The 22,091-nt window shown below is 31.1% G+C and overlaps 6 protein-coding genes across 6 annotated transcripts; 3 read left to right on the top strand and 3 right to left on the bottom strand.

The window, feature by feature from the left end:
- The first annotated feature begins 82 nt into the window (after positions 1-82).
- On the top strand, positions 83-2,172 carry NOP7 (mRNA-binding ribosome synthesis protein NOP7). The gene has a single exon (XM_020192752.1). It carries the CDS (start codon positions 136-138, stop codon positions 1,969-1,971), a length of 1,836 nt encoding a protein of 611 aa, XP_020048470.1. The 5' UTR covers positions 83-135; the 3' UTR covers positions 1,972-2,172.
- Positions 2,057-5,050, bottom strand: TEL2 (Tel2p; the record flags this gene model as incomplete). The annotated part of the gene is made up of 1 exon (XM_020191612.1): positions 2,057-5,050. The coding sequence occupies one exon, from the start codon at positions 5,048-5,050 to the stop codon at positions 2,057-2,059; it is 2,994 nt and encodes a 997-aa protein (XP_020048469.1).
- Positions 5,051-5,919: 869 nt separating this feature from the next.
- On the bottom strand, positions 5,920-8,256 carry TSR1 (small subunit rRNA maturation protein TSR1; the record flags this gene model as incomplete). The annotated part of the gene is made up of 1 exon (XM_020191442.1): positions 5,920-8,256. The coding sequence occupies one exon, from the start codon at positions 8,254-8,256 to the stop codon at positions 5,920-5,922; it is 2,337 nt and encodes a 778-aa protein (XP_020048468.1).
- A 1,449-nt stretch (positions 8,257-9,705) lies between these two features.
- ASCRUDRAFT_84804 (uncharacterized protein) lies at positions 9,706-11,611 on the top strand (the record flags this gene model as incomplete). Its single annotated transcript, XM_020194875.1, has 1 exon — positions 9,706-11,611. The coding sequence occupies one exon, from the start codon at positions 9,706-9,708 to the stop codon at positions 11,344-11,346; it is 1,641 nt and encodes a 546-aa protein (XP_020048467.1). The 3' UTR covers positions 11,347-11,611.
- Positions 11,612-11,994: 383 nt separating this feature from the next.
- On the top strand, positions 11,995-14,835 carry ASCRUDRAFT_79759 (uncharacterized protein; the record flags this gene model as incomplete). Its single annotated transcript, XM_020194419.1, has 1 exon — positions 11,995-14,835. The coding sequence occupies one exon, from the start codon at positions 11,995-11,997 to the stop codon at positions 14,833-14,835; it is 2,841 nt and encodes a 946-aa protein (XP_020048466.1).
- Positions 14,836-15,017: 182 nt separating this feature from the next.
- On the bottom strand, positions 15,018-21,554 carry BLM10 (proteasome activator BLM10; the record flags this gene model as incomplete). The annotated part of the gene is made up of 2 exons (XM_020190019.2): positions 15,018-18,447; positions 18,490-21,554. Coding segments are annotated over 2 exons (6,495 nt in total), but the record flags the coding sequence as incomplete, so codon positions are not given.
- Positions 21,555-22,091: the final 537 nt, after the last annotated feature.

Below are 22,091 nucleotides of genomic sequence, written 5' to 3'. Positions count from 1 at the left end.
GATTGAAAAAATTTTTTTTAGTGAAATATTTTTCAGCAGAATATTTTTATTCAAATTATATTTTTCATATTTGAATCTTATTCTAGTTTTGAATTTTGCAACATTTGAATCAACTCAATTATCTTTGTCATCATAATGGGAAAAATCAGAAAGAAGTTCAAGACCGGTAATGCAAAGAACTTTGTTACTCGAACTCAAGCTATTAAGAAGCTTCAAGTCTCATTAGCAGATTTCCGAAGATTATGTATTTTTAAAGGTATTTATCCAAGAGAACCTCGTAACAAAAGAAAAGCTAATAAAGGCTCAACCAAACCTGTCACATTTTATTATTCTAAAGATATTCAATATCTCTTACATGAACCAGTGTTAGCAAAATTTAGAAATCACAAAACATTTTCTAAAAAGCTATCTAGGGCAATTACAAGAGGTGAAATAAGTGATGCTAAAAGATTGAACGATAACAAGCCAAAATATAAACTAGACCACATAATAAAAGAAAGATATCCAACTTTTCTTGATGCTTTAAGAGACTTGGATGATCCTCTAAACATGCTCTTTTTGTTTGCTAATATGCCACCAACTAATAAAGTAACTAATCAAATAATCAATAATTGTGAAACAATTTGTAATCAATGGCTTACATTTGTTGCAAGAGAAAGATGCTTGAAAAAAGTATTTGTTTCAATTAAAGGTATATATTATCAAGCAAACATAAAAGGACAAAACATCTTATGGTTATCCCCATATAAGTTTCCTCAAAATATACCTTCTGATATTGATTTTCGAATTATGTCAACATTTTTAGAATTCTACATCACTTTATTGAATTTTATATTGTTTAAACTTTATACAGACAATGGTTTGGTTTTTCCTCCAAAATTAGATGGTTTCAAAACAAAAACAATTGGTGGATTATCATCATTCATCTTGGAATTAGAAAATCCAATTCCAAAATCCAATTCTAATATAACCGAAGAATCCAACGATAAGCCGAATAACACTGAAGAAGCCGAAGAAGCCGAAGAAGCCGAACCAGATCCTGATAGATTGGACACTTTTGAACCTGTTAAAGAAGGTGGAGATACATTGATTCAACCATCCAATTCTGGTGATGCATTATCAAATTTATTTGAGAATAAAATATTTTTTGTAGGAAGAGAGGTTCCCATTGATGTTTTAGAGTTTTTAATTCTATCCTGTGGAGGAAAAATCGTATCTGAAATTGTCTACAATCAGTTATCTGAAAAAGATAAAAAGAACTTGGAAATCAATCAAAAAATTACTCATCAAATTGTTGACAGACCAGTATTTAATAAAGTCATTGGAAGAACATATATACAACCACAATGGGTCTTTGATTCCATCAATAAAAGTAAATTATTGCCAGTAAGTGATTATGCACCCGGTGAGACATTGCCACCTCATTTATCGCCATGGGGTGATTCTGCTGGATATAATCCAGAAAACCCTCTAGATGGAGATGAAAGTAAAAATATAGATGAAGCTGCTGAAGAATCAGAATCAAAATCAGAAGATGAGATTGAAGCTGAAGAAGATTCAAAGAAGATTAACGGAAAGGAATCGAAAAAAAATCAAGTTGTTGAGGAAGACGACAATGATGAAAGTGAAAGCGAAGATGACGATGAGAGTGATGATGAAGAGTTGGCACAACAAAAGGAATTAGAGTTGGAATTGAAAGGGGTGAAATATTCAGATGCTAAAAGCTTGCAACAGGAACAAGGAAAGAAGAAACAACAAAACTCGAGAAAAAGAAAATTATCTGTTTCGCAAAGCAAAGAAGATAAAGAAGGCAAGGAATTGGCTAAAATAATGATGTCCAGAAAGCATAGAAAACTATATGACAAAATGCATTACAGCAATGAGAAAAAGGAATCTAAAAAATCTATTTTGCAGCAAAAGAAGAAGAAGCTTGAAAAAAAAAAGCAGAAATTGACAAAATTAAAAAAATAACTTTGGTTAATGAAAAAAGTCTATCACTAGAATAGTTACAAATCTCATTAAACTGATATATAATTTAGTAAATATTTATGGTAATTCAAATTTGTATCAAAAAAGAAACTTTGTACTTTTCAATTAAATTATTTATATAAACCAAACAATTAAAAAATAGTAAATTGATTTTATCATCCTTAATTGTGTCTTTGATTTTGTGTTCCAACCAGTCTTTATAGTTTAATAAAACTTTGGAATGGTTTTTAACCAAAATATCTTCATTTGTATTTTCTAATATAATGGATAAGCAAAATAAATGAGCTTCTAGAATTGTGTCATTTTGAGCCACGAATTTTAATAAATTTAATACATCAAAAAGTTCTTTTATCATTTCTTGGAGATCGGTACTTTTGGGATAAGACGCATGCAAAAGTAAGCCTAAAGTCTTTACTAACTGACTTGTAAATAATACAGAAAAAGTATCAAGTTTTGAGTGTAGTTTAACGTTTTTAAAGACATTGAAGGATAAACCGATTAATGGGAAAAAAAAGTATTTTCCCGCAATTTTTGAGTATTTATCAGTGATGTTTGATAAATGGTGTAGATTGAATTTGTTTTCCAAATTATTTTTCTTTTGTAAAACTGACGATACTCTTAAGACTTTTCCCACCTCTTTCAACATAGTATTATCAGTTTCAGAGCTGTAGCTTTGTTTGATTAACTCATCTTTGACCCTTTTCTGACCAGAAATCATAAGGTCGTCAGAGACTTTTGCTGATAAAATTTCAACACCAGAATTTAAGGGCAAAAGGTTTTGAGAAGGGTTATTTTTTAAACGATAATCTTCATCTAATAACAAGAATTGATCATGAAGATGCTTTGGTAAAGTTTTTGTTGGAAAATAACTTTTTATTGTGTTGGAGTTATAGGCAACATTATCATTAAAACCTCTCAATTCTCTTGCTGCTAAACTAAGAGAACTTAGTATAGATATTCTTTGCTGAATAGAAAAATCACCAGTGAAAATTAGTTTTATTAATACTTCTGGGACCTGTTCAACATTTGAAATTATGCAAGATACTAAAGATTTTAGTCTTAGTTCCTCAAAGTTAAACCCTTTATCAACATCAACATCAACATCGTTTTCATTTTCTTTATTCAAATTAAATTTGTCCGAGGTCAAATTCATTAGCAGTCTAGCTAACTGAACAGAATAAAAATTGATTTCATCTGAAAATTGATTCTTAAATCTCAACAAGTTGGCACATTCCTTTAAAGCAATCCTTCGTTTTTCTAGAGAAGAATCGTCGTTTAAATATGAAATCAAATCTTTTATATAAACGGGCTTCATTGGTTTTGAATTTTTATTTATGATGATAGAAGGGTCATCATAGTCATCAGAATTGTATTCAGCATCGTTGAGGTCTTCATCATCCGAATCAAAATAATTGTAAGATTTTTGAGGAGTGATTGATGAATTGTTATTTAGTGATAGTTTTTCAAGATTAAGAGCTTGAGTTTCCAGTTTAGTTTCAAGTTGGGTTTGCAGTTGATTTTCGATATTTCGAGGATTTTTACTAGTTATATAATTTAAAATAAACTGATCGCTATCAATATTCTTGTAATATTTATTATTCAATAAATCATTTGTGAAGATATTAAAATCTTGAGATAAGTCCTTTTGATAAATACCTTTGTTAAAATTTAGTAATTCTGTTTTATAGGAAATTAATTGATTAATGTGGAAATCGATTGAGACAAAATCCTCATCAAGAGTAGAGTCGATAGTATTTTGTGAAATGGTGTTTGAAATAATAGATGAAATTTCTTGTATTATTATCATACCAAGAAATCTAAGTTTTTCGTTGGGTAAATTGAGCCTTTCATTTACTGAGAAAAGTAGATTTTGATTTAATAAAAAGTGTTTTAAAAAGAAAAATAAATTTAAATCGTTATTATTCTGAATGTCTAGTTTAATTGAAATTTTGAAAAAATTTAAAAATACCAACAAAAATCTTGCTAAGATTTCTTGGTTAATCAAAGACAGCTTTTTGATAAAATTAGGATCAGCCCAATAAGATTGAATAATGTCTGAAAACAATTGAAGATGATTATTGGATGATTTTGAATTTAATACAAATGAAGTAAAAATAATGATTTGAGAATGAAGGGAATTGTTTAATAAGTTGTCAAAAATGGAAGGAACAATTACTGAATGATTGTTGAGACTGAACTTGTGAAAAAAGTAAATTAATGGGATTGGAGAGGTAGGATAAGTTTTGAAAAGATATGGCAAAAGATAATTTAAGCTCATTTTTTGATTTAAAGTGATTTTATTGTAGTAATTAATAAATGAGTTTAAATTGTTTACATTGCTAATTAGCATGTTGTCAAATAATATGGATGAAGCCACTGGATGCAAATAAAGAAAAGATTGAACCAAATTTGAATAATTGTTATTTAAATTAAAATTAACTTGGTTTGTCATTAAGTAGTGCATTTGGTTGATCAAAAAAGTTTTTAAAAACAGTTCTACATCATGAAATATCGCTAGGTTGTTAATCAGGATATGTCTATTGCGCCTTTCACATATCATAACCGAATTGTTGACTATTTGGAATAATCTGGAACCAAAAAAAATGGACTTAATTTCGTTAAACGTTAAATTATAGGTTGATTGATTTGAGTATTTTTGACTGTGCAAATAGCTGGATACTAGATGGTCATTTGATTCTTCTATAATCAGCAGTATGATGTCCAAGTAGGAGCTCATCAAAACAAACGAGCTATCAGGGTTGCAAGAATCGTCCAGAAAGCTGGCATTCAATAGAGATAAACAGTTCAAGACATGATTCAAGCCAACCAAGTTGTTTAGCAAAGAAACAATTTTTGGTTTGATAGACAGGCCATCATCAGCTACTAGAGGGTATAGCCGGGGAACAGTGTGAGAGAGAAGGGTAGACACAAGCTTGAAGTTGATGGAGCGAGACTGCAGCAAGACCTCTCTGTTGTGAATAAAGGACGTAAGCACCACATCAAGACGTTGCAAGGGAAGCTGGTCCTTCAAGGACTCAATGGCAGTGAGAAGCTCCTTCATGGTCGATGTTGGAGTGTTTCAAATCGATGTTTGAGCTTTTTCAGAGCAAAATAAAGCAAAGTTGGAGAAAGACTGCACGTGACAACTTTAGCGCCAGCGACACGGGAGAGTCCTCTGAAGCAAATCCAAGATATATTTATGAGACATTGTGGTTGATCAGCTCAATACTAGTGGTAGCATTGCACCATTGGATTCAGATAAGCTGCTATGGCTGCTTGCAAAGAGCAGAGTCAGCTGGGAGAGCCATATATATCATATATATACTGAGCTCCTTACTCTCATTTTTCTAGTTTACAATGTAGACCACAATCGAGCAATCAAGTGTAAGATGTGTGCTGATAGTAATATTGATCCATTGTTAAATCCGATCCCTAATCAATACCCCAGAGCTCTTCGCCCAGCGGTAAGAAACAAAAAAGAATATCAACAAGGTCTAATTTTTTTGAAATTTAGACTTAATGAAACCACCAATTCTTAACTGTCTTTTATTTTAACTGACTCAAAAACAGACCAAACATTTATTATCAAATCTATAGTTTGGTTGTATTAATTTTACTATATACCAAACTAAAGATGTGATCTGGTTTTCAAGGTATGTTTTTGAGTTAGTTAATTTTTTATTAGATTGGGTAGTCAAACTGGTTTTTATCCTGTTGTTGCTGTGTCAAACGAGTATGTCTTATTGTGTTCTCTTATTAATTCAAATTTATAACAATATCTTATTATGTTTTTGGTTTTGCACCAAAATTTTATCATCATATTTATCATATTAATTATACATCTAATTTTTTCTCTATTGGGTGTGATGCTCAAATAGTATAAGATTATAACTCAAAAAAAAACAATAGAAACCTAAATATAAAACCTGATCAGCATGTTTTGAATATACTGGAATTCTTGGGCCAAATTCTTTTATAAAGAGCCATTGCAACGGTATCTTGCTGGCTGACTTTTTTATTGAACTTGGCTTTAAAATGCCCATGAGTACCCAAACTTTCTTGAATAAATCCTGAAACTCCATTTTTAGTAAACAATGGTATTGATTTAAACCAGTTTACATCTGCCGAATTGAGAAACATGTATCTAACCGTTGAAACTGATTTATGAATTTTAAATGGTTGCCCTGTTAGTATCGTTCTTTTGGCTAATACTCTAGAATGATCTACATTCAAAAATGTTCCACTTCCAATGAGTTCGATTGACGAAAAATCGTTCTTATCCTTCAATTTGAAAAAAATACTGGGTGAATTTCCAAAACTAACTGGTGCAATGCATGTAGCAACTTCTAATGACCCAAGATTGGCAAATTTTTCAACTTTATGAACATTATTAGGTGTATTATTATGAACTGAAAAAACTGGCTCTATTATCTGTCTTCTAAAACCATATTGAACAACCATACTAGATTCAGATTTAATAGGCTTTTCATATTCTTCCCAACTTTTAAAAGTAAAATTGCAAACTGCTGACTTATGTTCATGTTCTAATAACCCATAGACAATAAATGGCGCCTGACTTGAAGGCCTGATAGTAGCTAGTAAGCTTTTAGGAAATTTGATATGAATCACTACTTTATCCCCATTTTTAACACTTGAACTTATTCCAGATTCCTTCAATACTCGGTTCTGAGTAGCTTTAAAATTGTAAATTCTTAATAGTTTTAGCCATTCCGAGGGCCTGTTTTCATCAACTTCATCAACAAGCCAGTTATAACTGTTCAAATTGATGATACCTCGATATTTTTTTAATCTCTCCTTCAATGAAACACTTGGCTCAACTTGAAGTTGGTCGTCAAATTCTAGTTCCTGAATTTTACGATATTCTTCAACGGCATTATAATCATCCACTTCATTATCTTCATCCATATCCATTGATTCAAAATCATTATCATCCACTTCTAAATCTATATCTTTGTTATTTTCCAACATATTCTTCAACTGAAGATTCCCACCAATTTCAGCAATTTCTTCATCCAACTCTTCAGAAGAATAATCGTCTTCAAGAAACCATCTTGCTTGATAGTCAGATGTTCCGGGTCTAACCCTTACTTTTTGAGTCTTTTCTTCTTCAAAATAAACATGATCGTCAATTCTTACACCAGAATCATTATTAGCCAACAAATTGTAATTACTTGCTGGTTCACTTTTAGTCATTTCATTATCAAACATATCCTGGTCAAAGTTTTCGTTTAGTGTTTCCAATGAATCCTTGTTTTCAGTTGGAAAAATTGGTTTAACTACCTGATTCTCTTTTTTTGGATTTTTTGAAGTAACATAAATACTCTCAATCGAATAATCACCAAAATTGGGCAAGTGAACCAATCGATCAACATTAAAACCAATTCCTCTTACTGTACCAGAAATGGCTAATTTTCCTTTATTTGGGTTGTTAGGATCCTGAATCCAATCGATTTCGTTGGCAAGTAAATATCCTCTGATTTGTCTCCATTTCACAGATTGTAACTTTTTCTCACACAATATTCTAACCACATTAAGAGAATCAGAACTGTTATTCAAATCAAAGATTTTTTGCTCATTTGGAAAAAAATGATTAAAATAACTAAACAAAGATGATTTTATCAATGCACTTTGTTTAGGATTATTGTCACTAGAAAAGATATTTGGTATTACACTAATAACATTTGAAATTCCTTGTAATTCTAATGCTCTTATCAAATTCTCTCCAAATGCTTTGTCGACTTCTTCTTTTGCACTTAAACCAAACACAACCCAATCCGAGATCTTGCAAGCATCTAAAACATCAAAAAAAGAACTCATAACCGGCAATATAATCTTTAATCCAGATTTGAACCTCGGAATATAAATTGAAGATATAGGAGAACTAATATGATCGATTTTCTTAGTCGCAGATTCATTAGTATTGATTGTATCAATTAATTGATTTATAATATCAATGTTTCTCAAATCATTTGTTAAAGTAATTATAGTAACTATTTTTTCAACACCATCAATTCCTTGAAAAACGTTTTTTGATGAAACAGAAGATAATATCTTAAATTTTTTTTGTTGTTTCAACAAGTTTATTCTGGCTGTTTTAGATACTGTCTTACCAGTACTACTTGAGCTAGATTTTACTGTTTCGATTTTTCCCTTTAATTGAGCCTTTAAGGCAGACTTTGAAGAGTGCCTTGATTTGAAAGGCTTTTTGGATTTTTTAAGTGTTGCACGATGATGATGTTGCCCCATTTTTTTAGCTATTTTTTTTTTTTTGCAAATGGTTATTTAATTTAAAAACAATAGATATGTCTGCTTTATTTTTCAATTTCTATCATCAGGTTGAAAAGTTTTTTCTCAAAAAAAAAAATCTATATGTATTTCTCAGCAAAGACCGCTGTTGTGGGTCATTGATTGTTTCCACACGGTTGGATTTCACTCTGCAACATTTTTGTATGATGAGCAATTTGATAAAATGTGCCACTTGACAAGATATGATGGTGTTGTTTTGTCATTTTATATTTATATGTTTTTATATTTATATGTTTTTATATTTTTATTGTTGATTCCAACCACACTTCAAAATCGTAGTTGTTTTATTTATCATTACTAAAGGCTTTTCTACTAGGTGTTTTTTGATACACCAGATCCCGGGAAGGAACAATGATCATAACCAGGAGTGATTACTGAATCCAATGTGAATGTTTTTAAAATATGGCTGATTTACTTGAATAATATTATTTTAAGGATTTTAGTTTTGAAAAGGCAATCAGACCAAGTGGTTTTCCTAGTTGGTATTTTTTTGTACTAGAGGTAGCTTTTTAGGCAGAATTTTTGTTAGTGGTAGAAGGAAATACAATATAACTACAGAAAGCACTGCTTTTTAGATAGCTACTAGAAAAACAAACATCCTAATTACTAGGTTAATAGTCTCATTAAATTTTTTGTGAAAATTGTTTATTTTATCACCATAGAGTACATACGGTAATTTTAGAAATTGATTAAAAATTATCAAAGCAATTTGATTTGTTTGTATAAGCTGAATGAATTTTAGAATTTTTTTATTTAAAAATGGATTGTTTTTAAGCTTTTGTTTCAAATGCTTTTGAGATGACCATTTAGTGCAAGCAGATTCTCATCTTAAAACGGAAAAAATATAATAAAAAACATTTAGAAAAGAACTCAAATCAAATTATGTTTTTATTTCTATTCAGAATGCATCTTTTCTTTTTTTGTTAGAAAACCGAAGCGTAAATTGATATGAAAACTGTCAACACTATAAACAGAAAGGGTTAATTATATTTCTGCATGATGCATATGCATATGCGGTTTTTCCAACATTAGATTCAACCACAAACCTAATTGAGGAACATCTGGTTGAAACTTTTTTCAAACACTGAGATACAAAGGAATCATAATGGCCATAACAACAAGAGTTGATAAAAAGACAAAATATAAAGTTAGGTAAAGAAAAAACATGAAACGTAATAACTATTATTGCGTAAAAATATAGTTACTGAGAAATTTAATGATATAAAGTCCTGTAGAATTTCCTGAATCTGCTAAATTTATTGTTGATAGCTTTTATTAACTTGAATTAGTAACATCAGGTTTTAATATTTTCTATAAAGATTATTTGATAATTAAACAAATTGCATTATACTACTTCTTAATAAATAATATTTAAACAAAAAGCAAAAGATGTTTTCAAATTTTGTTCATACGATTCATGATAATTGTAAAGATCTTGAAAAGAAAAAGTATCTTTTTTTAATTGAAAAGCAGGCTGAATCCAATGAATCACCTTTTATTCATTCATCTAATCAGTTTAGTAATTATGAAAAACATCTAAAAGAGGTTTTTAAAAACGATAAAATATTGAACACATTAACAAAAATTTTAAAGACAGAAACATTTTCTCCTATCAGTCCTGTTAGAAGCACCATCAAAACTTTAGAGGAAATTAGTAAGAGATCTTCAATTCTATATATCAAATTCCATCCACCTTTAAAGGCTATTTTTAATGGTGATCATAGAACATCTCAGTTAGATATAACTAATGAGGAGGAAGTCAGTGCACATATAAGTACAGTTTTAGATTTTATTGGACAAGATGATTTAAAAGAAATTCTAAAAGCGTGGATTGTTGTGATTCATAAAAAAAAACAAAGCCAATATCCTTACAGTGGATCAAATCTTCCTCCTTGGTGGCCTCCTAATACCAAACATACTGAGCCAGACCATATGAAGAGAGAAGATAGAATAGCAGTTGTGTTGCATTTGCTTTTAATGGACATACGAGATGAAAGATTGAATATAAAAGACAAAAAGGGAAATCCAACATACTCTTTTTTAGGAGAAGAGTATTTTGATTTTGTTTCAAAACTAAGAAGAACATTGTATTTCAGTAGAAATAAAGTTAATTGTCCAGCAATTATGGCGTTGATGGATGAAGTTTTTTACATTGCACATTATGTTAACAAGTATAAATTAATTCAATTTTATAATGATGGAAAAGATTTTGATGACTTTAATAAATTTATTGAAGTTACCGATTTATCTAAAGTAAAAAAAAGTGCAGGAGGTGTTTTAAAAAACAAAAGAGAATATATTAGCAAATACTTACATCAAAAATATTTTGATAAAGGTGGATATATCCATTGGTGTTTTTTTTCAAGCTATGAAGTTAGATGTCAGTCATTGCACCAATTAATTGAAAACAAGTGTAAAAGTCTTAATAGATCGGAAAATAACAATATAGTGACTCTGTCAACTTTATTAAAATCAACACCAAAAAGTGAACAAAAATTTAGTCTGAACAGTTCGGTTTTCGACAAATCAATTATATATCAGGGTTGTTGTGACTCAAATGTTTTTGGAAATGATATTATTTCAAAATCTCAAACAAACAAGCAAACCATGGGAAATGATATTGACAACATTACTCAATCAACCGGTAATAGAGATAATGAACAAATTCATAATTTGAATAATTATATGAACTTGAATACTTTTTACTCAGGTGCTGGTTTACTTTCCAATTCAAACTTGGGACCTAATTTAAGTTCAGACTTGAATCTTAATATAAGTCTTGAACATAGTTCAAGCGAATATTCAGAAAATATAGATGTTAATACTTCAAATTTTCTACCAGAAGATTTTTATCAGATATTAAATAATTTGAATGAAAATAACTCATCTGATGATATTGAAACGCAGAGTTCAACAGATCCCTCATATCTCAATGATCGTCCCGAAACCACTAATATAGTAGGTTCAAATAAGAAAAGACAAAATTCTCAAGACATGCAAAACTCGCTTAAAAAACCCAGAAGGGGTTAGCAGAAATAAAAATTTGAATTCAATGCTATACAATCTTTTGTCTTCTTTTCATTCTGTTTGTTCATTTTTTGTTTTAGTTGTATTATTTTAGTTGTATTATTTTAGTTGTATTATTTTAGTTATGTCTTTTGCTGATGTTTTTGTTATAATTTTTTGTGTTGCTTTGAGTTGGTTACAACTTTGGATGATGTTAAATTGGTCTGTAGGTTTTGTTTTTTGTATTTTCACTTTCACTTTTATTTTTATTTTCATCTTTAGTTTTGTAGATTGTTTTGTACCATACTTTTTATGAGTGCTTGCTTATTGTTAATGTCTTTAATATATCGTGCTTTGCTCGTTTCCTAAAAGAACCAGCTTTCGAAAACGGCAATAGCCGCCACGGGCTCCAGAAGAACCGTCCTCCTCCGTTCCGCCTCCTTCGGGACCCTGACCGTGCTTCCGAAATAGTCGGTGCGGCAGAAACACCGCCACAGCGGTTCTTGCTACCGGAGCTGCAGCTGTGTCGCCGTTGTGCTTCTTCCCCTGACGCTGCTTCCGTTCATGCTGCATTGCCCAGCAGATCGTTGCCTTGACTGATTAATCTCCTTACTTTTTCCTCTGCGTTTTGAGTTGAGCTGGTGCTGCCTCAACTAGACTATTGAACTGAGCATGAACTCCTTCTCCAACAGCAAAAAACGAAGGGTTTCTAAAGCCTGTAACTTCTGCCGCTCAAGAAAGATCAAGTGTGACGGCTTGTTCCCTTGCAAAAGCTGCTCCCATTTCAAGGTCACTTGTGAATATATCGAACAGGAAAGATCCAAGAAATATGTCTCAAAATACGATATACTAGAGAAAAAACTAGATAATATTACTTCTGTCCTTCAAGTCTTGCTCAAATCCTCTGCTGTTTCTAACAATATAAGGAAATCCTTGGAAAACTTATTGGGCAGTTTTCCCAGCGACAATGACTGCGATTTGAGTAATGATGATGATTTCAAATTGATTCACTCGAAGAGCTCCATTATCGATTCTTCTTCTACTGAGGATTTTCCCTCAAACGCTCCAAATAAACAAGAAATCGACCAAAAGTGCTTGGATAACATATCTGGCATCTCCAATGATACTTTAAGCTTTCAAAACACAATTCCTTATCATTGTACCTACTCTATTTTTTCCAATAGAGGCTTGGATTGGTTGCAAGAAAAATTAAACCCTCTAGATATTGATTCCTATCTCGAAATCTCTGCCAGTTTGCAGGATCTATCTGCTGATATCCGTAAACTCAACTTGGTTGAATCAAAACTCTGGATAGAATCTTGTACCAAAAATAACGTTGTTCCCATTCCTAGAATTGAAATTGTAAAGCTATTTCTTGATTTAAACTCACTTTTAAAAGGTCCTGTTCTTCTATTTTCCAATCAAGAATTTGCTGAAATCTTTGAACATTACTTTTTATTTATAAATAAAAATCAAAATGAAAAACTAAGTTACTCAGATTTTCTAATAATGAACGTCATCATTGCCTTTGGTGCCTCAATTGGCCTTCAATTAATTCATTCTAAAAACAGGTCTCATATTGTTACCGATTTACTAAAAAAATATAAATTGAATTTAACTGAAGCTCATTTTAAAGAATTGATGGACACCCATTATATGAACTCCATTTATTTTTTTCAAAAAATTTCAATTATTGGCGACGGTCTAAAAGCCATTAAAGGTATTATTTTCCTCTATTTTTATGACACTCTCTCTACTTATGGTGCAAATCATTTATTACTATCAACTGCCATTAGATTAGCTCTACAACTATCTCTACACAGAAAGGAATCTTATGATGGTTTGAGTCCCAGGCACATTATTGAAAAAAAAAGAATTTGGTTCATCTTATATTATCTTGACAATTGTATGAGAATGGGAAAACCCCAAATTATAAATGATGTTGATGTCAGTTCAATGGACGAAAACCACCTCAAGTATTTTGCATTGCTTGGTTCTGACCCTACAATAAATATTAAATCAATTAAATTGGTGTTAGGTATTATAGGAAACATGTCAAATGAAAAACTAAAAGAGAGTCTTGATAAAATCGCCAGAAGAGATGACACCGGCTTGGCAACTGTACTTTCTTTTTATCGTATAAAACTCTCTAAAATTTGTTCAAAAACATATACAACTTTGTTTTCTGCAAATGCATTAAAGGGAAAATCCTTAATGGATATTGTTCGTTCCATCGATGATTTAAATACTGGTTTAAATAATTGGCAGGATTCATTACTTGATATCTTTAAAAAAGACATTGTCTTGGGTAGTGATGATTACAACACTGAAAATGATCCTTTAGCTCCATATGGTGATGATAGTGCTGAATATTTGTTTGACGAAAAGTACTACAATGTAATTGAGCTAAAATTTGCCTATTATTATCATTCATTAGTTATTAATAGAATGGCTTTTCAAATTCCTAATGGGATAGGTCTAAAGACAAAATTGCAACCAAACCCTGAACAACAGTCTAAATTAACTGAAAAAATACAACATCAATGCTTGCTAAGATACTTAAATGCTGCTAGAGAAATGATTAAACTTACAAGAAAAGTTTTTATCATCGATAGAGATGCGTTTTCTCAAACTATCAACTGGTTGTTTTTCTATCCCAGCGTTGCTTTTATTACTCTATTTAGCTACATTATCCAATTTCCTAAAGCTGCAACTATTAAAGATGATATACTATTAATGATACAATGTTGTTTTGATTACATGAATTGTTTTGGTTTTAAAAAAAGGCATGAATTAGAAGAAAATCATGCCATCCTAAAAACAGTAATTAAAAAAATGGTTACAATTGCAGTTAAAGCCTATAATAACAATAACTCCTCTAACGATGTTGATGAGCTTTTCAACCAAACAGTTAGATTATATTTTCAAAAAGAAAATGAATTTTCTGAATTTACTGCTAACTTGTATGCTACTAACTCTCGACCTCAAAATACACATTGTGAGTTCTATGAGAAAGGCATACATAAATTTTTGAGTGGTCAATCAATTATTACTAGAAACATGATAGATAAACCGTTGAACAATCTCCAAAATGAGCAGACTGGTAATAAACAAATCAATAATAATCCAATTAATAATCCAATTAATAATCCAATCAATAATCCAATCAATAATCCAATCAATAATCCAATAAATAATTCAATCAACAATCCAGTTGATCAACAATTCAATATTGACGGAAACAATGGACTGCATGACTCATTTCTCACAACAATCAATAGTGCCAGTGTTGAACAACAACTGTTTCTCAACCTGTTTGATTATACTTTAAATTATCCTAAATCTACACAACTTCCACCAGTTTCAACCATATTAAATGGAAATCCTTTTGACCTGGACCAAGCATTGGGTTTTAACATTGATGATTTTTTATTTGAAAACATGGAAAGACCACCTGCAAACAACTTGTTTGATGTAATGTTTAATATACCTGATTTTCCTGCTGATGATTAACAGATAAACTACTAATTTCATAAATTATTTTATTCGTTTTACAATTACAATATACATTAACTTAACTTTGAAAACAAGAATCTAGATTAAGCAGCTATAATCATAAATCATTAAAAACAAAAAAAAAATGGTATTTTTATAAAAAAAACAACGGAAAATCATGCTATTTTAATGTAGAAAATTTAAATAAAATAGCTTTTCCATAATACACCTTCAAGGTCTTCCAACTGTTCCTCAGAAAAAATCCTACTATCCACCTTCCAAGTGTCTTGTCTAGTTTTCTTGAAATTACTCAATATCTCTTTAGCGGTTTTGTCCACCAAACCTGAATAACCAGAGGTTTTATTAGATAAAATACTGACCACATCAGGAATCCATTTCGGAGGCGGTGAGACGTATGGATAAGCTGCCACCAACGAACCAAGGCCTAGAACAGCTCCATGAAATTTAATAGTAGCTCCATTTGGAAGTTTATTCTTTTTTTTTTTATTAGTTAATATAGCGCCAAATTTTTCAATACACTCTTTAATTAAAAGTTCTCTTTGAACCTGAGGAGCAACATGAATCATCCCTGATAGTGTGCTACTTGAGAGTTCTCTCACCTCTAAATTTGAGTTAAAAAGTAAACTTTGAATATATTCAAATAATGTTCTTCGATCTTCAACAGATAGGTTTAGACTTTGCTTGAAGTAAAACACCTCAACAAACACAATTAAACGAAGTAATTCATGCCAGCTGTTAGCATAGACTTTACCAAATTTGACAATCATATCAACAATTGGTTGTAATTGGCCTTTTGTATATGGAATCTGAGCTATACCTTGTATTGATGGTGTCAAATTGATATTACCCAATTTGCAAACATCTTTCATTGTTGCCAACTTAAACAAGAATGGAAATATATGACTTGGGATCAAACCGATAATCGAAAGACAAGAACATGACCTAAGCATTTGATTTAACCATGATAACATTGTTTTAGAAGCATGTACGTAATCTGAATTCATTATTACCATAACATTTGCATCTGGTGAAATCTTAGAGTACAATAATTCGATTTCATCAAATTTATTACAAAGCTTAGCAAAAACATGTTTAGGCATAACATAGGGAACGGTACCAAGAGAATCTACCTGGTTTGATTCAATGAAAGATAACGCATCAGTAAATGATTCGTTAAGAAACGAAAAAACAGTAACATAAAGCAATCCACCAATTTCTTTTCTAACAGCCTCATATGGGAATGAAGCATTTTTCAATAATAAATCCAATAAATTCTCTTTATCTAGATACTTCCAGGTGACAACTGTTAAAAATGATTTGAGGTACTTCAATCTGATTGATTGAATAACTGCAGAATTAGAATTCTTGTCAAGTTCAAATTCAATTAATTGACGAATAACGGGATAGAATCTCCGAGTGTCAGCATGAGAAGGAATCCACCAGGAAAATATTTTCCAAACAGTGCTGTTTTCAGGATTTAAATCATTTTCTAAAATCATTTTCAACATTGATTTAATGGCTTTATCACGCTCCGGAATATATTCTTCCAATGTGTATTTTGTTGATAATAGTAGACCACAGATAAATTCGCAGACCACAATATGTGTGCTCTTTTCATCTTTTTCATAAGTTTTTTCCAAAGTTTCTAGCAAATCCTGATAAGAGATACGTGATAGATAATTGTTGGAAATTAAATGAACAATTATAACAATCAAATAAACATGAGACACTTGAAAACTTGACTTGATATAATTGTTTTGTATAATTAGATGGACCAAGTGTTGAAACCACTCTTTCGTAATCAATAAATTGAGGTTTTTGCATATTTCTGCTTCATGTTTTTTTAATTTAATGCCAATGAAATTCTGAGGATTTACAACTGTAAGATTTGAGTCCCAAAACAACCACCCAATGTACGCTTTATTGTCAATGAAATAACTAGGATTGTCAATATTTTTCATTTCGTTCAAAAATGGTTGAGTATAGGAGATTTTGGAACGATTTGAATTGGTATCTACTACCATGAACTCCTTTGGCAAAAAATTCAAGTCGAATCTATTTGAAACAACATATTCATTCATTGATAAAGTGTTGATTTTATCAAACAACTTGGTTAAACCACTAATGCACCTTCCAGATATTACGGGATGTTTATCAATTGTTCTTTCCACCAATAAGCTAAAAACATCCATATTTAAATCAATATCAATATCATTCTGCAAATTTATCAATAAAGTTAAATTTAAAAGTGATAACTTCCAGTGGTTTTTTTTGCTTTTCTCTAGTTCTAATATTTGTTTCTGTAATCCTTTAAGTTGATCTAAGTAGAATTTTCTTTTTCTATCTTTGGCACATTTAACAGCTTTAATATCATGCTGCGCAAAATCGTCTGGTGGCTTGATGCAATCAATCTTCTTTAGATCGATAAGACAAACAGAACTTGGGACTTTGAGAGAACCAATAAAATCTTTATAAATACTAAAAGCTAAGTCATTTATAGTGGTATCATCATACAACAAACAGTTAATTAAAAACTCAACAAATGTTGAAATATTTTTATAATCAGAAAACACATTGTTTTTAATTCTTTTAAATTGGAAAAGATGCAATAAATTCTTGATTGTTTTGTAGTTTTTTGAGTCTAAAGTTTTCACAAAGCATGGTTTTATGTTGTTTGATTGATCTCTGGTAGAAAATAAATATTTTTCCAATACTTTGTAAGATCCCAGAACTTTTTTCATGGCATCTACTAAAACATTTTGAGCAGAATGAGATATTTCGGAATAAACAGAGGTAGATAAATTCAACAAATCTTCTAATAATAAAGAATCTGCCAGTGTTTGGAATCGACTATTAGCATGCAATGAACACCTTTGGCGATGGTACTTCATTATTCTTGACCCCAAAGTAATTCTAGTAAAAGGCTTTCTGACCTTGTAAATACCTTGAATATCGCTCATAAACTTATAGCCAATTTTGCTTTCATCCATATCTTTTAATGAAGATTCAAAACCAACATCACAAAACCAAATATTCAAGCAATATAAAAACATATTGATAAGCTTCACATCATTAGAATTATTTTTCACCAAAAATTCAAAATAATCATGTAGCTTCATTCCAATCTTTTTATGCAATTGATTAATTTTGACATATAGATCATCATAATATTTAGTATAATTATCATCTCCGAAAAAGTAATTGCAATTGTATAACTTTTGTTCTCTTAAAGTAAGAGAAGGGTTTGCCAATGGGGTCATTGAGCCATCATCAAAACCAGAACCCGAGGGGCCTAGCATATTATTTGTTGAAAAATCGGAGGGAATATTATAAGTACTTGAAGTTGAAATGGAAGGAGACATCCTCACAGATTCAATGTTGAGCCCTTCAAGAGAAGCTAACTCTTCTGTCATTGAATCATCGTCTTGCTTGTTAGGAGGATTTTGCTCAAGAATGCTATCATCAGTTATGTCATTTTGATTTTTGTCCTCTTCTTTATTCTCTTCGCTTGAAACTAAAATACCAGAAGAATTCGGTTGCTGATCTTCAAAGATATTAGGAGTTGCGCTATAGTCTTTTCTGATTCTACTAATTGTAGCTAATTTACTGCTTAATAAATGAGGCTGAATATTTCTCTTGCTGTTTAGCAACCCAATTAAATTGGTAGAGCTATTATTGTTAGCTAACATTTTCTCATCAAAGTTAGGATCCAATAAACCAGAAATACCGGATAAGGCATGACTCAAATATGATAAACATTTACGGAATTCGTCAGTAAACGATAAAACATCCAGTGAATTGATTTCAGTTGAGTTTCTAATCAATTCATTCATAGAATTTAAGCATTCATCAACATGAAGAGTAAAAAATCTAATTGCAAATTCAGTTTCTCTTCTGCTTGGTATGTACCAATCAAATGATAAGTTTTCTTTTGAAAACCGAGATTCATCAAACTGAAAGCCACCCCAGCATGTTTCATCAACACCCTTATGGAATGCATAGATAGGATTTATCAATCTTGTTTCCTTTAATCTAATTGTAGTCAAAGAATCTAAAACTTCATGAACAAAATAGGATGATACATAAACAGCAGGACCTTTTAATTTGTGAAAAAGCATTGACGAAAGATGTATTATATCATCTTGAAATTCAAAAATTGCATCATATGAGTGAAGAGCGCAACTATTTAAAATGGCTAAATAGCAAAAGAGCGGTTGATCTCTAGGAAGAACATCAATTCCACTTCTTGAGATTCCTGCACCATTCTCAGATATATCTTCATAGATTCTGGGTAATAAAAACAGCATAAATTTAGGAAACTGCTTTTTGCAATCTCTTTTGACAATTAGCCCAGAAATGTTAGAAACAAGTTCATTAGCATTGTAATAAACGTTTTTTCGAATAAACAGCAAAAATTGGTCACTAAACTTTTCAAAAAGTTCATCAGATAAAGATTCAAATAAAACAGCAACAGTTCTTGTTAAAACCTTTTGAATATTGTTTTCAGAATTTGCTTCCTTGCGGGAGGGTTCTGGCAAGTTTTCAACCAAGGGAAATAATTTGTAGATAATTTGATTTAATAAATTTTCGAACCCTAATGTGGACGACATTAAAGCTTTTTTTTCGAGTTCATCGTCGAGTGTGAAATAGTCTTGATTTTTCATTCCATCAAACTGTATGTCATCTAACCCTCCAAACTTACTTTGAAGAAACATTAAATGGTTTTGAATTACATCGTCTGCTAAATTAGGATCAATAAATTCATTATCATGAGTTTTGGAGGATTTTGTTAGATCAGCAAATGGTGTGAATGAAGCTAAAGTTAAAATTAGCATCAAGCAGCAAAGGGTCTTATTTAAATCATTCGAATCAATTGCAGGAATAGTTAGAGAAAGTAACTTAACAACATGAATTCGGAATACTTTAGTTGAAACAAAATATCTGCCTAAAAATGTAAACTGTCTAATAACGGCCATTAGTCTATGGTTGGGAGTCGAATCACTAGTCAAAGATTCATAAAAATCAAGCAAAACCGAACTTAACACCAACTCTGAATTTAAATAACATAAGGCACTCAAACTTGCAATGTAGAGTCTAGCAATTACATCCAATTTTGATTGAATTCCAACTAAAATTTTTGGTAAAAGAATGTTTATAAAACGTTTGGTTATTTGGTCATTGAGTTTATTCTCTGAAGGTAGAGAAGATAGGGAGCCAAAAGATTCAAGATTAAATCTTCTAAGATACTGAGTAATTAGCGAAGTTAGAAATTGAGTTATATTAGAGGACCATTCGCCGGTATTTGAGGGATGTAAATAAGTCTCAATTATATCAATAATGTTACTTAATTTATCAAGCAAGCCATCGTCTTCTAAAGATCTAGAGCCATTAATTGAAAAAACAATCATGGTTGAAAAACCTGTATAAAAGGAAGAAGAAGATGTTGAACCAAATTTATTAGTGGAGATTTTAAGGGAGTTTAATAAATTGGTGAAAAGCGTATCGAATTGATCAAGAGTAAAATAACCAAATTTACCAAAGGTGGCAGGATGCAAATTTTCCAACCTAGTATTGATACTGCTTTCAATCAATAAAAATTCAGTGGATCTTGCTAGCAAGCTTGTAATGTGAGAATCAACATTTTTGATTTTCAAAGCGCTTTGCCAAATGTGAAAAAAAGAAGGATAAAATTTTAAAATGTGAATGCTAGAGCAAGGTAGCAATGAGTATAAAGTACTTAGAGATAAAGAGGCAGTTGGAATTGAATATTTGCTGAGACACTTTTGAAATATTTGCAACAAAGTATCAGGAGAATCGTCAAAAAAATAATTTGCATACAAGGCTAATCTCATTAGATGTTTGTGAGTTGATTTATTCAAAGTATCAAAAGAAGCATCCGGATGAGGAAAAATGTTTTCAAATTCTTTATAAAGTGGCAAGTAATCTAGTCTTAAGCCAAATTGTTTCAAAATGTAGATATCAGACTTGATTAATAAAACGAACATATCAACATAGGCGGACAAAGCAATTGGCTGGCCCCTTGCCAAAGATAAGTAGTAATAAACTTTAATAAGATCAATCTTTAAAGAAATAGGCATATTATTCTTCATTTTGATCCAAGTTTTCAATTCCGAGGTCCAGTGACGAACGTTTACAACAGCAGAGGACTTTTTTGAGTTAGTAAAAGCCGAAGAAGAAGATAGAGTCTCTAAATTGTCAACATCGTCATCATCATCGTCAGAATCAGAATCAGAGTCGGAATCAGAATTAGAGTGATCGTTGATTTCAAATAGATTTTGATTGTTATTTGATTCGTTGTTGGTGGCTTCATTGTCGGAAAGATATTGATCGTTGTTTTTATAAGCATTAAAATTCAAGTCATTTGAAGAAATTGAGATAACACCTTGAAGATCCAAAGAATTTATGGCAATGTAAAGATGGGTAACTATATGAGATAAATATTTAGCTTGATCCAAGAAATTTTCAGTTTTGTAAGGTAATAATTTTGGTAGGTTTAGATTTCTTTTTTTTAATCTTGAGAAAAATCTTGAGTTTCTGTCGGTAAATTGATAGTTGTATAACAAGTCATCGTTAATGGGGTAATCTAGGTTGTAATGCTCTAGTCTTAGTTGTTCAATCGGATCCAAATTTGAAATTGAATCGCCGGTTCTTTGCCTTTGCAAGGGAGAATTAATTGAGTAGAGCGATAAATTTGATGAGGACCTATTTAAATTATTTAGATTAGAGTTATTAGTAGAGGACAAGAACGAGTTCAAGTTATTGTAGTTGGAATAAGAATTGGAATGGGACAAGGGAGGAGCAGGAGAAGAGTTTCTTGAGGTCAAGAAAGAAGGAGTGTTTGGTCTATATCTGGAGGTGTTTAGCAAGTTATTTCTAATTGGAGTGGGAGATGAGATGAGATTCTGAGAGATATTGAGCTGGACAGGAAAGGGAGAAGGCTTTAAAACTGGACTTTGAATTGGGTTTTTGAATTGGAGGTTTTTAGTGTTGGAACCAGTATTGTGAGTAGCATTATTGGTATTGTTGGAGCTATTCGTAGTGCTGTTGGCGCCAGAAGGGCTTTTGATGTTGGAGCTATCAGACAGAGACATGGTTAGAGGACTAGGAGAGCTGGGAGAAGGAAAGAGAAGAGTGGTGGAGAAACAAAACAAAGAAGCAGATAATACAGAATAATATAATCAACGACAACAGTATAATACAAGCTGATTCTATAGCTACAGTCCAGTCGAGCA

This window comes from Ascoidea rubescens, assembly GCF_001661345.1.
Source record: "Ascoidea rubescens DSM 1968 unplaced genomic scaffold ASCRUscaffold_3, whole genome shotgun sequence".
Taxonomy (NCBI): domain Eukaryota; kingdom Fungi; phylum Ascomycota; class Saccharomycetes; order Ascoideales; family Ascoideaceae; genus Ascoidea; species Ascoidea rubescens.
This window is presented reverse-complemented; position numbering and strand designations above follow the sequence as displayed.